The sequence below is a fragment of the Wyeomyia smithii genome, chromosome 1, assembly GCF_029784165.1.
Source record: "Wyeomyia smithii strain HCP4-BCI-WySm-NY-G18 chromosome 1, ASM2978416v1, whole genome shotgun sequence".
NCBI lineage: Eukaryota > Metazoa > Arthropoda > Insecta > Diptera > Culicidae > Wyeomyia > Wyeomyia smithii.
This window is the reverse complement of record NC_073694.1, coordinates 56,094,102-56,108,841: the sequence shown is the minus strand read 5'-3', so window position 1 is coordinate 56,108,841 and position 14,740 is coordinate 56,094,102. Positions and strand designations below refer to the sequence as shown.

The 14,740-nt window shown below is 36.5% G+C and overlaps 1 protein-coding gene across 1 annotated transcript; it reads right to left on the bottom strand.

The window, feature by feature from the left end:
* Positions 1-3,786: 3,786 nt before the first annotated feature.
* On the bottom strand, positions 3,787-4,896 carry LOC129716762 (uncharacterized). Its single transcript, XM_055666602.1, has one exon. It carries the CDS (start codon positions 4,894-4,896, stop codon positions 3,787-3,789), a length of 1,110 nt encoding a protein of 369 aa, XP_055522577.1.
* Positions 4,897-14,740: the final 9,844 nt, after the last annotated feature.

Sequence of the window (14,740 nt, the reverse complement as noted above, 5' to 3'; positions counted from 1 at the left end):
TCCAAATTTAATTTTCTTAAATTTCTATAGCCGATCCGAACAGTGTTGTCCAATGCCTACCGGACTGAAGCGAAAATTCAAATCAACGCTTGGATGGTTGCTGGTGGCAACACATCTAAAGTCCAACCATAGCAACATCATTTATGCCCAAAAACTTCCAAATTTGGTTCCATTTACTTGATTAGTTTATAAGCTATGCAGAAATTTCTGTTTCATTTGCATGGGAGCCCCCCCTTCCAGAGCAGGGAGGGGTGTCAAACAACCACAGAAATATTTCTTTCTGTTGTGAACCACCATACGTCAAGTTCAGTTCTATTTGATTGAATAAATCTCGAATTATACAGATATGTGTGTTTCGTTTGTATGAGAGCCCTCTCTTCCAGAGGAATATTTCTTGCTTCCTAATACATTAAAGTGGTAAGTTTGGCTTCATTTGCTTCATTTCATATATGGATCAGACAGACAGACAGACAGACAGAACTCCATTTATATATGTATAGTAGAAGATGACACTGGTCGACAAAAACGAAGAAAAAATTGACGTGGAGCTTAAACTTGAAAGTTATGATATATTTTTTTTCAAGAGTTTTTTTAATTAACACCGTTTTGACGTAGAGCTACGTGTCTCAGGAAGTGCGGCTACATAGGGATGTAAAATAAAAATTTCAAATGCTGATAAATCGGTTAGTTTTCGGATTTTCTTCGTTCTTGCAGCAATCGAATGGAAAATCTTCTAAGAATTTAGAATCTTCAAAAAATGCAGAATATTGTACTATTTAAAATTGTCAAGCCTTGTCAAATCGCAAAATTCGACCTCTGATTGATTGCTTTCCCAAGCACGGTCGACAGAATTATAGACCTGGTCCCAATATAAGAGCCTGTTTCAGCCGAAATTGCTCATATTTCTCCTAGATAGCGACAACAGTCCTTACTTAGCAGCAGCAGTGCAGCGGATAGTAGTAGCAGTTGTGGCAACGGATAACAGCAACACTGCCGCTCATGACAAGTCCGTCCCATTTGCGTTTTCGTGCTGATGAGAAAACAGCAATTGAAAATCATAACGTTTTAGGAGAAATTTTGTACTCGTATGCTTTTTTAATTAAGACTGTCAACAGAATTTGGTACTGCAATGGCAAACAAATACTTTTGCGTTAAAAAACGTGCATAAACATCAAATCTTGATTAAATAATGTAGAAAATTATAAGCTGGGACCCATATGCAATTACTTTAACGATACCTAGCCAGAATGATAGCGAATCAGTCACATAGCCACCTGCGACCGGTGATGAAAAACAAACTACTGCGAATCGATTCCAGTGCACAGAGGGTGCCAGCCAAAATGGTCATCTCGAATTTCAAAAAAAGAAATTGCAGCTCAATCGGACTAAAAATGAGGTGGCGCAAAGCGATTGAAGTTTGGCTTTTTGAAAACCGAAAAATACGTGAAATTTCGGTTTTGGAATTTTTTTTCTGTTGCCAAATGACTTAAAAACGCATGAAACGTCGAGAATTGGTGTCATCTGAAAAAAAAATTTTTTGCAAAAATTCACTCTTTGGGACTTAGTCGTTTTGCCTTTCTCCTAGAAAGGTATAGCAATCACTGGAAAAACCAAAGGTATAAAAGTGGTCCCAAAGGCCGAAAGTCATATACCACACGACCCCTTTCGACGTACTGAGCATTTTCTGTATGTATGTATGTATGTGTGTATGTGTGTGTGTGTGTGTGTGTGTGTGTGTGTGTGTGTGTGTGTGTGTGTGTGTGTGTGTGTGTGTGTGTGTGTGTGTGTGTGTGTGTGTGTGTATGTGCAACTTTTTTTTCTCACTCCCTTTCCTCAGAGATGGCTGGACCGATTTTGATAAAATTAATTGCAAATGAAAGGTCTAGTTGCGCCATAGGTTGCTATTGAATTTCATTGTAATCGGATTTTTAGTTTAGAGGTTATGTATCAAAATGTAAAAATCACGAAACATCAATATCTCAGAAACCACATAACCGATTTCAATAAAACTTGTTTCAAATGACCGGGCTGTCTCCAGAACCCTTAACTTTTAAATTTCGTTATGATTGAACATAAGGTTCAAAAGTTATGTAAAGAAAAGTTATCCTGAGGTTGTTTAAACTCACTCATTTTTCTCAGAGATGGCTCAACCGATTTTCACAAAATTAGTGTCAAATGAAAGGTCTAGTTGCCCCATAGGTTGCTATTGAATTTCATTGCAATCGGATTGTAACTTTGTCCGTTGTTCATAAAAATGTGAAATCACATAATAAAAGTAAACATATTGACTTTCTCCTAACGATCATTGGCTAATTAAAAGGTAGAAAAGTGATCCAAATGACCGAATGTCATATACTACTCGACTCAGTTCGACGAATCGAGCATTTCCTGCATGTATGCATGTATAGGTGTATATGTTTGTGTGTGGGTGTGTACGTGTGTATGTGCACCTTTTTTTCGCACTCACTTTTCTCAGAAATGGTCTGACCGATTTTCTCTATCTTGGTGTCGAATGAAGGGTTTTGCCGTTTAGGTTGCTATTGAATTTCATTGTAATCAAACTTTTAGTTTTGGCGCTGCGTCAGAATGTGAAAAACGCTCTTATATCTCAGAAGCTATGAACATAGTTGAATTCAAATTATTGGGCTTTTAAACCCTTAAACAATGAATTACATGATGTTTAAACATGTGGTTTGAAAGTTATAGAAAGAAACGTAACCCGCAGACTGTTTAAAACTATAGCTACAATCAAAATATGTGGCCTTAACATCATTTAAATTTGATATTGTACTATTTCAATTTTTGCGGCCTTGCTCGGGATTGAAGTTGAAATTAAAAGTCATTTCTATCATTTCACTTTTTTCCTTTCTCCTATTGCTTTTCTCCTAAAAAGGTATAGCAATCACTGCAAAAACTAAAGGTATAAAAGTGCTCAAAAGGGCCGAATGTCGTATATCACTCGACTCAGTTCGAAGAGCTGAGCATTTGATGTATATGTGTGTGTGTATGTGTGTATGTGTGTGTGTATGTCTGTGTGTGTAACGCTCTCCCAATCTCACTCGATTTTCTCAGAGATGGCTGAACCGATTTCAATGAAATCAATTGCAAATGAAAGGTCTAGTTGCCCTGAAGGACCCTATAGAATTATATTGTAATATGATTTCTAGTTTATAGGTTATGTATCAACATGTAAAAATCACGAAACATCAATATCTCAGAAACTACACAACCGATTTGAACAAAATTGGTTTCAAATGAACGGGCTACCTAAAAAACCCTTAACTTTTGAATTTTATGAAGATTAAAGTAAAATTGAGTATATCGGCTTTCCAGTCATCTGCTTATCAAAACGAAAATTTATTTTCTATTTCCGACGTTTCGATTTAATATAAAATCTTTTTCAAGGATTCTACAAATATACAAGTTGTTACAAAAATTCAATAATCAGAAAACAGTCACTTACAGAAAGGATATCGTTTTTTGTCTAATAGCTTTATGTTTTGAGCATCAACGGTCAGAGATTTAATTGTGGCTAGCATTCGTTTACTGTAACCGGGTTGTGAGGACAAAAAATTATAATTATAGGGCAAATTTTTCTAAAAAAAGTATTACCGGTTTTGCATTTGAAATAAAATAAACTTGAACTAAAAAAATATATCACTCTAAGCTGAATTCGTAGTAGCACTTCTCACTGCGTATAACTGTATATTCAAATTGTTAAATTCTAGTTCGGTGAGCTGGTTTGGTGAGATGAACTGTGTGAAAACCACAGTATACTGATGTGGATTATAATTCTGATCTATTGCCTATTTTGGTCTTTAGTGTGTGTAATATTCCTGCGTAAGTCGAACTAAGACAATCGAAATCAGTGCGTTTGTTTACGGTATGCTCGGTGTTCATGATGTGACAAACTTCGAGAATAGGAAGTGCAGACGGTCGGCGATGATGGTCCAGAATTATTGTTTTTTCCAGGTTAAACCGGTGATTGCTGTCTATGCTGTGTTGAAGAAGTGCTGTTTTCTCCTTCAGGTGTGCTATTTCGTGAGTGTTGGTGTCTCTAGTGTGTTCCTGGTTTAGGAGTTGTTCCAGTTTGTTAATGTTCGAACGATGGTTGCTAAGCCTTTTCTTGAGCTGTGTTGTCGTTAGCCCTACATAAGAGGCATCACAATTGCCACACGGAATACGATAAATCACGTTGCGTTGGTTTTCAGCTGCTAATTTGTCTTTCATATTTGTGAACATAGCTCCTACCGTGCGTTCGTTCCGTGTTGCTAAAGTGGTGTTTGGCAAATCTGTTCGAAACAGCTTTGTTAGTCTACTGCGAAGATTCTGAACATAAATCAGTGGCTTATATGTTTTGGGCGAATCTTGCGAGTGTGGTTGGTTGATTGGTAATGATCGTTCGTTGATTCTGTTGGTATATCGGTTTCTTAGATGGGTGGGATAGTGGTTAATTTTCAGATGTCTATCGATGATTGTTTTAACTTCCTTTGGTGATAAATTAGTGCTAAAATCTTTCACACGTCGCATAAAGTTAGTGACAACATTGTTTTTCATGTGCAATGGGTGGGTAGAGAAATAATCTAAAAACCGTCCTGATGCCATCGGTTTGGCATACCATTCGGTTTTAACGGTCTGATCAGGCTGTCGAACTAAAACCATATCCAGAAACGGGAGTCTCTTGTTGTTCTCGATTTCGCAGGTGAATTGAATGTTGCTGTTGTACTCGTTGAATGTGGAAAGAACGTCGTTCACTTTGTCCTTCGGAAGGGCCAGGCATAAGTCGTCAACGTACTTCCTCAAGACAGGAATCGGAAAATCAAGTTTAGCAATAACGGAGTCTAAAAGCGCTTCCATGACTAAATCGGCAACAGTGTGGGACAAAGGGTTGCCCATCGCTGTTCCGAAGACTTGCCGGAAGTGTTTTCCACGGTATGAAAAATAACTACATTCCAAACAAAATGTGGTTGCTTCCAGAAATAGATCCAGATTAATGTTTGTATTCAGCTTAATATCTGTCCAGCGTTCAATGATTGTGTGTGTGACTAGTTCTCGGGGAATGCATGTAAATAGTGATACAACATCGAATGAAACCAAGATATGATCTTCAGGTAGTTGAACGGAGTTAATAAAACGGCAAAAGGAGAAAGAGTCTGATACGTTATAGCGGCTGTTGATCGATGCCTGTAGTATGCGGCCAATGAATTTGGATAGCATATATGACGGCGCGTTTATGTTGGGCACAACTGGTCGAAGTGGGAGATTCGGTTTGTGTGATTTGGGGAGTCCGTAAATTCGTGGGCTTTGGGCTGTCTGGGTGGAAAGTTGGTTTGCTGTTTTCTTGTCTATTAGTCCGAGGTTGTGCAGCCTTTTTACTTTTTAGCTTAGCAACCACCGTTCGAACATTAACAAACTGGAACAACTCCTAAACCAGGAACACACTAGAGACACCAACACTCACGAAATAGCACACCTGAAGGAGAAAACAGCACTTCTTCAACACAGCATAGACAGCAATCACCGGTTTAACCTGGAAAAAACAATAATTCTGGACCATCATCGCCGACCGTCTGCACTTCCTATTCTCGAAGTTTGTCACATCATGAACACCGAGCATACCGTAAACAAACGCACTGATGTCGATTGTCTTAGTTCGACTTACGCAGGAATATTACACACACTAAAGACCAAAATAGGCAATAGATCAGAATTATAATCCACATCAGTATACTGTGGTTTTCACACAGTTCATCTCACCAAACCAGCTCACCGAACTAGAATTTAACAATTTGAATATACAGTTATACGCAGTGAGAAGTGCTACTACGAATTCAGCTTAGAGTGATATATTTTTTTAGTTCAAGTTTATTTTATTTCAAATGCAAAACCGGTAATACTTTTTTTAGAAAAATTTGCCCTATAATTATAATTTTTTGTCCTCACAACCCGGTTACAGTAAACGAATGCTAGCCACAATTAAATCTCTGACCGTTGATGCTCAAAACATAAAGCTATTAGACAAAAAACGATATCCTTTCTGTAAGTGACTGTTTTCTGATTATTGAATTTTTGTAACAACTTGTATATTTGTAGAATCCTTGAAAAAGATTTTATATTAAATCGAAACGTCGGAAATAGAAAATAAATTTTCGTTTTGATAAGCAGATGACTGGAAAGCCGATATACTCAATTTTACTAAAGCAATTATCAGTCGTAAGTTGTTGAATCTCTTTCAATATGAATATTAAACATGTGGTTCAGAAGTTATGGAAAGAAACGTGTTCTGGAGACTGAAGAGTTTAATCTCACTCATGTTTCTCAGAGATGGCTGGACTGATTTTCATAAAATCAATGGCATTGGAAGGTCTTGTTGCCCTATAAGACACTAATGATTTTTTTTGCAAACGGATTATTACTTTGCTGTTATGTTTAAAAATGTGAAATCTAGCTATGAAAAGAAACACATTCCGAAAACTACTTGGACTCACTCACTTTTCTCAGAGATGGTTGAACCGATTTCCACAGAATTAGTATCAAATGAAAGGTCTAGCTGCCTCATAACACCCTATTGAATTTTGCTGTAATCGGACTGTAACTTCTTCTGTAATGTATCGAAATATGAAAATCACGAAACTTCATTATCTTAGAAACTACACAACCGATTTGAACAATATTGATATTAGGTGAACGGGCTAGTTAAGGGTTAACTGATGAATTATGATTGAACACGTGGTTTCAAAGTTTGGCTGCCCTATACGTTCCCTTTTAATTTGATTGTAATCAAACTTAAGCAACCGTTATATTTGAATTAGTAAAACAACGAAAGTCTATTATCTCAAGTATTAAACGACTTATTTGAACATAACTAGTATCATAGAAAGGAGTCATCTCTCACAATTACAAGTAACAAACTTCATAACAATTTGATACGCTGTTCAAATGTTTTGAAAAGAAAAGAAACTCAAAGACTATTCAACACTATACCTGCTTTGATCAATATATATGGCCTCAACTTGATTTAAATGTGGTATCGTACTATTTGAACGTTCCCGGTATCGCCCGTGATTAAATTGTTCGAAATTAAGAGTCATTTCTTTTATTTCGCTATTTCTTAAGCACTAACATTACGTCAAATTTCATATTTTATACTTCAATTACAACATCAATATTTTAGAACCCAAAGAGTGAATATACCTTTATTAAATTTAAGCATTCATGTAAATCTATTTTTACAAATAATAAGTTTGAATGAGAAAGGCTGAGTCTGACCGCTAGGTGGATTAATTTAGGTTTTTTTGATTGGCATAGTGTATCTGGCAAAGTTGTAAATAATAACTTCATTCCTCCAAAAAAATGTACCCTGTGAAAAAAAAAATTAAAAACATATTTTTTTTATGATTTCTCCATGTAAAACTAGGTGTGTGTAGACAAAGTTTCAGCCTGGAACTCCGTACATTCGAATAGTTGTGACTTTGGAAAAGTTTCATATTATTAGCTAATAAACAACTTTGTAAAAGAAACCATCCTCCTAAATTGAAAGACTGAAGAAAAAAAATAGTACTAGTTTAGTACACGTTTAGTACAAATATTTTCATACAGAAATATTCTTTGATGATTCTCATGAACATTGCCGAAAACACTATCTCAAAAAACCAACACGATCGGGAGTTATTAATTTTGTTCCGCTAGATTGAATTCCTGGACCACTGTGCAGTGCTAGGCTTGCGTTTGGAACAAATCCGTCAATCTACAAATGGCCTTCTCTCGTGGTTCTACAGAAACATTGAATGATTTGTACTATAGCGAGAACCACACTGTGATTGAATAACTGCGCCATTCACTTGTTTCGCTAGCTGATACTATGGTTAAATTCAAAATCACTTCAGGTCGAGGAACTTGTTCAAAATTTTTTTGAGAGCGCTCACGTTGATTGTGGGGCAGCTTCTACACATCAGTGAAAACAAATATGATGGAAACCCTACTATTAGAAGACTTTTATTCCCTTGTAGAAACAGCTAAGAAGTGTTTCAAAGTATTCGATATGACTATTGACGCGGTCTTCAAAGCGAAATTCACCGTTTCTCAATATGTGTTGAATAATTGTTACCAAAGGCCCACATTGATAAAATACGAAGAGTAGTATTTATTTAAGCATGCTTTAACTTACATTACCTTGAGTAGTAACATATCTAATGATGATGGACAAATGAAATTTTCTTCACCGTTAACCCTGGAAAGATAGTCTGCGTCAATTTAACTCCTCGCTTTTAGTGACACTGCCCTCTTCTTTTTAAAATAGTGCGAATCCGTGCTCGTTTTTCAAAAAACTGAACTATGGTATTTATTATACATTATGGTGGGGAATCGTTATATGGAAAAAACGAAAGCCAGAACCAAGTTTTTTTTTTGTTCTATTTGGGGCCCCAAATAATTCTGAATTTATTGGAAGTCGATTGGTTTTGTCTCCGCTTGGCGCATTGCATTATAAATTTATATGGAGATCTGTATGGAAAAACCAACTTTTTGCATTTACCATTCTAAACAGCTCAAAATGGCTCAAATCATAGGTTTCATGACTTCAAATGGTAGGTTTTTTGATGCCTAATAACTTGGCCGAAGACACTAAAGAGCTAGGGTGTGTCAAAAAAAACTAGAGCTGTTTAAAGTTGAGCATGTCGAAATTTATGTTGCAAATATTTTTTTTTCTGCCAGCACTGCCAGTGTACCGGCGACAGTCAGATTTCCATCAAAAGTAACCTCTGAAACACTTTGTAGATTCTATTTACGCCTAGAATATTGACCTAAATTTGTTTGCTTGGTCCAGCTGAGTGTATAAACTCGTTACGACAGGTTACTTTTGATGGGAATCCTACTGACGCCGGTATATAGGTAATGTTGGCAGAAAACAAGATTTTCTGCATTTAAACCGACATACTCAACTTTGAACAACTATAAACAATTATCGAATGAATAAAAAGAGACTACCGAACAAATATACAAATAAAATAAAAAATCAAAGAAGCTAAGAAAAAATCACTGAAGGGGAACTGGAACAGAATTTTTCGATACTTGAAGACACAGATTTCATTTCATCATTCTGACTAATACCAAGTTTCCTAATAAAAAACTTTTCTAGAATATTAGCTAGTTATGTAATGTCCCACGCAAGCAGGCACAATCACAACCAGCTGTCCACTCAACATCATAGATCACACGCACACGCGCTGTCTTTTCCCTTCCAATCTGTGTCAGCAGAGAAAATCAATTATGAATATTGAACCATTCTCCCAGCCACCAATAAACAGAATCCGATATGTTTAATTACCATCATCACCATAACAGTTAGCTGCCATTACTTTCTCCCATGCCGGAACCATCCGCCATCGATCCCAAATCATATCGCCGTGCAACAGAGAGACGACGAGAAAGAATTATTGTCTGCTTTCTTTCGTCTTTCGGTTCCCTGTTGTGCCCCGTGCCCATCCGCTGCCGTCTGTCTCCGGCTCGACACCATTGTCATAAATCTGCTGTGTCGTACATAAACGGTGTCTACGATTGGGCTCGATGTTCTGTCCCCATAATCCATAACGAGAGATATGTCTGCCGCATGAAAGCTCGTAAAAAATAACTATTCTCCTTCCACTGGCCATATCTTTATCACTCGTCTTCTTTTAATGAGCTGTACTAAAAACTAAACCGTCGTGTTCCCGCAAGAATGGTGTAGTTGTATTTTGGGGCTCAATCCAAAAACGGATTTGAGCCAAAAATCCAATCGGGACAAAATAGTACCGAGCTTACGTAGGTACCTACTCTTCATCGCGTTCCGCCTTAACAGTTCTGAGTGATGCTCGTGACGCGAGAAAGTTTTTTTTATGTATCTGTCAACCGCTGGCTGGATAGGTCCCCGCAAGCAAGACAGATTTTACGCTGTATCATCAATCAAAAAGTTCGTTTCAGCGATTGTAGCAGTGAAGGAGAGGTATGGAGGTGAAGAACGGATGGCGGGATCTTTAGAAGTTTGTTTTCGTAGGCAAGGCTTTCCAGAAGGATTAGCGACACGTAAACATAAACATAAAAAGTATTTGCTGGCTTACAGCACAGCATTTTCGGTTGAGCTGAACCAAACTAAGCTTGAAATTATGACAAAACATTGGTTTACTTTCGGTCGATCGATGAAGAGTGGAAACAACGCTCAAAGTTTTCGCGTTATGTCAAAACTTCATAACTGCCAGACTGCATACATAGACTAGGAACTCTTCTAATAATTTCATATAATATATGAAAGGAACTGTCTATCCAACATGCCTCCAACTGCTTTCAAAAAATTTTCCTTAAATTTTGATTTATCTAAGCCTAGCTTAGTGTAAACTGGTAAGATTGCTACTCATATATCACAACGAATCAACTGAATGGGGCTGGGAGTGACCGATCATTCTCGTTGTACAAGTTTAAGTGACTCAATTCATTTTGAAGCCAACTCCTTGAAATCAGGTTGGAAAAAGAAACTTTTGTTATTTGAAAACCGTTGTACCCAGTGCATCTCCACCAAGGTCACAGAAAAAAGATTCTTCTTAGCAGAGTCTCGAGGTACGATGCTGATCTAACAAGTCAGTCGTCGTACGTTCGACTCTCGGCTCAGGAGAAGACTGTTAGTGTCAGTTAGATCAAAGTGAGCGTCAGCTCGGCTTCAATTTTGTATAAAAAGAAGAAGGGTCATCAATACAAATATTTTTTGCCGGTCTCTATTCAGCTCTTTCCGATTTATTCTCTGTTCAGCATTCAGTTTAAGCCAGCAATGAAAATATTGCTGAGGTCACGCATAACACTCTTTGACCAAGCGTCAAATATTTGTCACTTTTTGACAGATAAAAATTTGGTCAAAGATAATTGTTTGTCACTCTCCAATTTTTAAGTGTGGCAAACAACAATCATAATGTCAAATAATTTTGACCATTATGACAAAAGGTCAAATATTTGACCATCGATCAAAGAGTGTAATACAGGCTTTAGAACTACTACTACTACTTTGTTTGTCTATGCGTAGCCAGACAGCGCTTCAAGTGCTCTTCGGCGCTCTTAGCACACAATATTAAAATCGATCAAATTTCGATATTTTTTCAATCTCTCTCGAGTGCGACTTGAAAACAGCCATGCGATTTGAAGCAACCATCTTTAGTCTTCGAATAAAAACCTAAATTTATCCACCTAGCGGTCAGACCCAGCCTTTCTCATCCAAACTTATTATTTGTAAAAATAGATTTACATGGAAGCTTCAATACAATAAAAGTATATACACCCTTTGTGTTCTAAAATATTGATGTTGTAACTTGAAGTATAACATATAAAATTTGACGTAATTTTAGTGCTTAAGAAATAGCGAAATAAAATAAATGACTCTTAATTTCGAACAATTTCATCACGAGGGATACGGGGAACGTTCAAATAGTACGAAACCACATTTAAATTATGTTCCTTTTCGTTCCTTAACTTTTGAACCATATATCAAGTAGTCATTAGTTAGTTATTTGTAAGTTTGAGAGATAACTCGTTCGTATGACACTAGTTATGTTAAATAAGTCGTGTGATCTTTGAGATAATAGACTTTCGTTGTTTTAACAATTTAATACATAACGGTTGCTTAAGTTCGATTATAATCAAATGAAAAGGGAACGTATAGGGCAGCCAAACTTTGAAACCACGTGTTCAATCATAATTCATCAGTCAACCCTTAACTAGCCCGTTCATCTTATATCAATATTGTTCAAATCGGTTGTGTGGTTTCTAAGATAATGAAGTTTCGTGATTTTCACATTTCGATACATTACAGACGAAGTTACAGTCCGAATATAGCAAAATTCAATACGGTGTTACGAGGCAGCCAGACCATTCATTTGTCACTAATTTTGTGGAAATCGGTTCAACCATCTCTGAAAAAAGTGAGGGAGTTTATGTAGTCTTCGGAATATGTTCTTTTCATAGCTGGATTTCACATTTTTAAATATAACAGGCAAAGTAATAATCCGTTTGCAAAAAAAATCGATAGGGTCTTATGGGGCAACAAGACCTTCCATATGACAATGATTTTTTTTCTAAATCGGTTCAGCCATATCTGAGAAACATGAGTGAGATTAAGCAGTCTCCAAAACACGTTTCTTTTCATAACTTCTGAACCACAAGTTCAATCTTCATAAAATTCAAAAGTTAAGGGTTTTTAGGGAACCCATTCATTTGAAATTTATTTTGTTCAAATCGGTTGTGTATTTTCTGAGATATTGATGTTTCGTGATTTTTACATTTTGATACATAACCTCTAAGCTAGAAATCCGATTACAATAAAATTCAATAGGGTCTCATGGGGCAAATAGACCTTTCATTTGCAATTAATTTCATGAAAATCGGTCCAGCCATTTCTGAGAAAATCGAGTGAGATTGGGAGAGCGTTACACACACATTCATAAAATGCTCAGCTCGTTGAACTGCGTCGAGTGATATACGATATTCGGCCCTTTTAAGCACATTTATACCTTCAGTTTTTTCGGTGATTGCTATAACTTTCTAGGAGAAAGGCAAAACTAGTTTACGTCTAGGGTTAAAAGTCGACTACATTTACATAAAAAATAACTTCATGATAATCAATTTATGTGAGAAATTTGTTCTCTGACTTTCCCTATAAATTTATTTAAATTAAAGCTTTTGAATCACATGCTTAATCAATATAAAAATTATTAGTTAACCCCCAACTAGCCCGTTCATTTGATACCAAAATTTTTCAAATCGGTTGTGTAGTTTCTGAGGTACTGAAGTTTTGTGATTTTCACATTTTGATACATTACAGACAAAGTTACAGTCTGATTACAACGAAATTCCACCGGGTGTTATGAGGCAGCTAGACCTTCAATTTGACACTAAATCGGTAGAAATCGGTTCAGTCATCTTTGAGGAAAGTGAGTGAGTTTAAGTAGTCTTCGGAATATGTTTCGTTTCATAGTTAGATTTCACATTTTTTAATATAACAGGCAAAGTAATAGTCCGATTGCAAAAAATTTCAATAGGGTCTTATGGGGCAACAAGACCTTCCATATGACACTGATTTTGTGGAAATCGGTCCAGCCATCTCTGAGAAACATGAGTGAGATTAAACAGTCTCCAGAACACGTTTCTTCAAATAACTTTTGAACCACATGTCCAATCTTCATGAAATTCAAAAGTTAAGGGTTTTTTAGGTAGCCCGTTCATTTAAAATAAATTTTGTTCAAATCGGTTTAGCAGTTTCCGAGATAATAAGGATTCGTGATTTTTACATTTTGATACATAACCTCTAAACTAAAAATCCGAATACATTGAAATTCAATACGGTCTTATGGGGCAACTAGACCTTTCATTTGCAATTAATTTCATGAAAGTCGGTCCAACCATCTCTGAGAAAATCGAGTGAGATTGGGAGAACGTTACACACACACATACACACACGCATACGCACACACACACACACATACAGAAAATGCTCAGCTCGTCGAACTGAGTCGAGTGATATATGACATTCGGCCCTTTTGAGCACTTTTATACCTTTAGTTTTTGCAGTGATTGCTATACCTTTCTAGGAGAAAGGCAAAAATGATATTTCTCGCGTAACTATTCAAAATGACCTAAGTAACATTGAGAAACTCTCTTTGTTCACTTTTTCTTTGATTAATAACTAAGCTATTTTTAATTTTACTTTTTCCAACTTAACCCCCCTCCTCCCCTCCAGTAACGCAGACTCAACCCCCTTCCCCCCTCCCCTCACCTTCATGCCTTACGTAATTTGTGTACGATGACTAAGTTTAGTTTGCGAATACACAAGAAGCAGAATGGGATCCTGAGTGATAAATGCACTTTTTGAACAGCAGAAATTTCCTCATTATTCCAAACATATATTGAAAGATTTTTCCAAATAAAACTAAGTTCTCTGATAGTTCTAGGTTTTCCAGGTACTAATCGTCGAATGATCTCAAAATAAAGTAAAAAATAACAAGGGTTGTGTGCAAAGCAGGGATATTACGGATGTGGTTTTTCAGACATCTGCAGATGCGGATGCGGATGCGGATGTGGATATGTGATTACGGATGCAGATGTATAGGGGGATATCAGAAAAACGACTTGTTTGATTGAAATGGTGTCTTCAGCAAAGTTATAGGGAATAAAACTTTCTGAGATATTTATTGTTTTGTGCCAATTTGGAAAATTTGATACAGAAAAACAATTTTTTTACAATGTAAATTTTTTTTCTAAAACCGCAATTTTAGTACCCACAACTTTGCTGAAGACACCATTTCAATCAAACAAGTCGTTTCAACGATATAGGAATTTTTATTTATCAGTCGCCATTTTGAATAGGCCGTTTTGAAGCAGCAGTTGCGAGTCTACATGAAGAACTGATATCATAAAACGACTTCTTTATCAAAAAGGAACAACTATGAAAAGTTTCAGCGAAATTGGAAATGGTCGCCAGGATCGATGTTCGAAGTAGTATGGAATGACTCATTGGCCATACATCTTTTCAGTATTAGCGCATTATTTCCAGGGTTAATTTATTTGTGTTGGATAAAAATAATTGTTGTTATTGAAAATGCAACAATCCATGTAATGTAACAAACATCTCTTTGTAGTTCTACGTCAACTTGCGGTCGTGGCTTTGCACACAATCCTTTTGTTAGTTTTTGACTAATGGCAGTGCCGCTGCATCTACCGCTAATGCTGT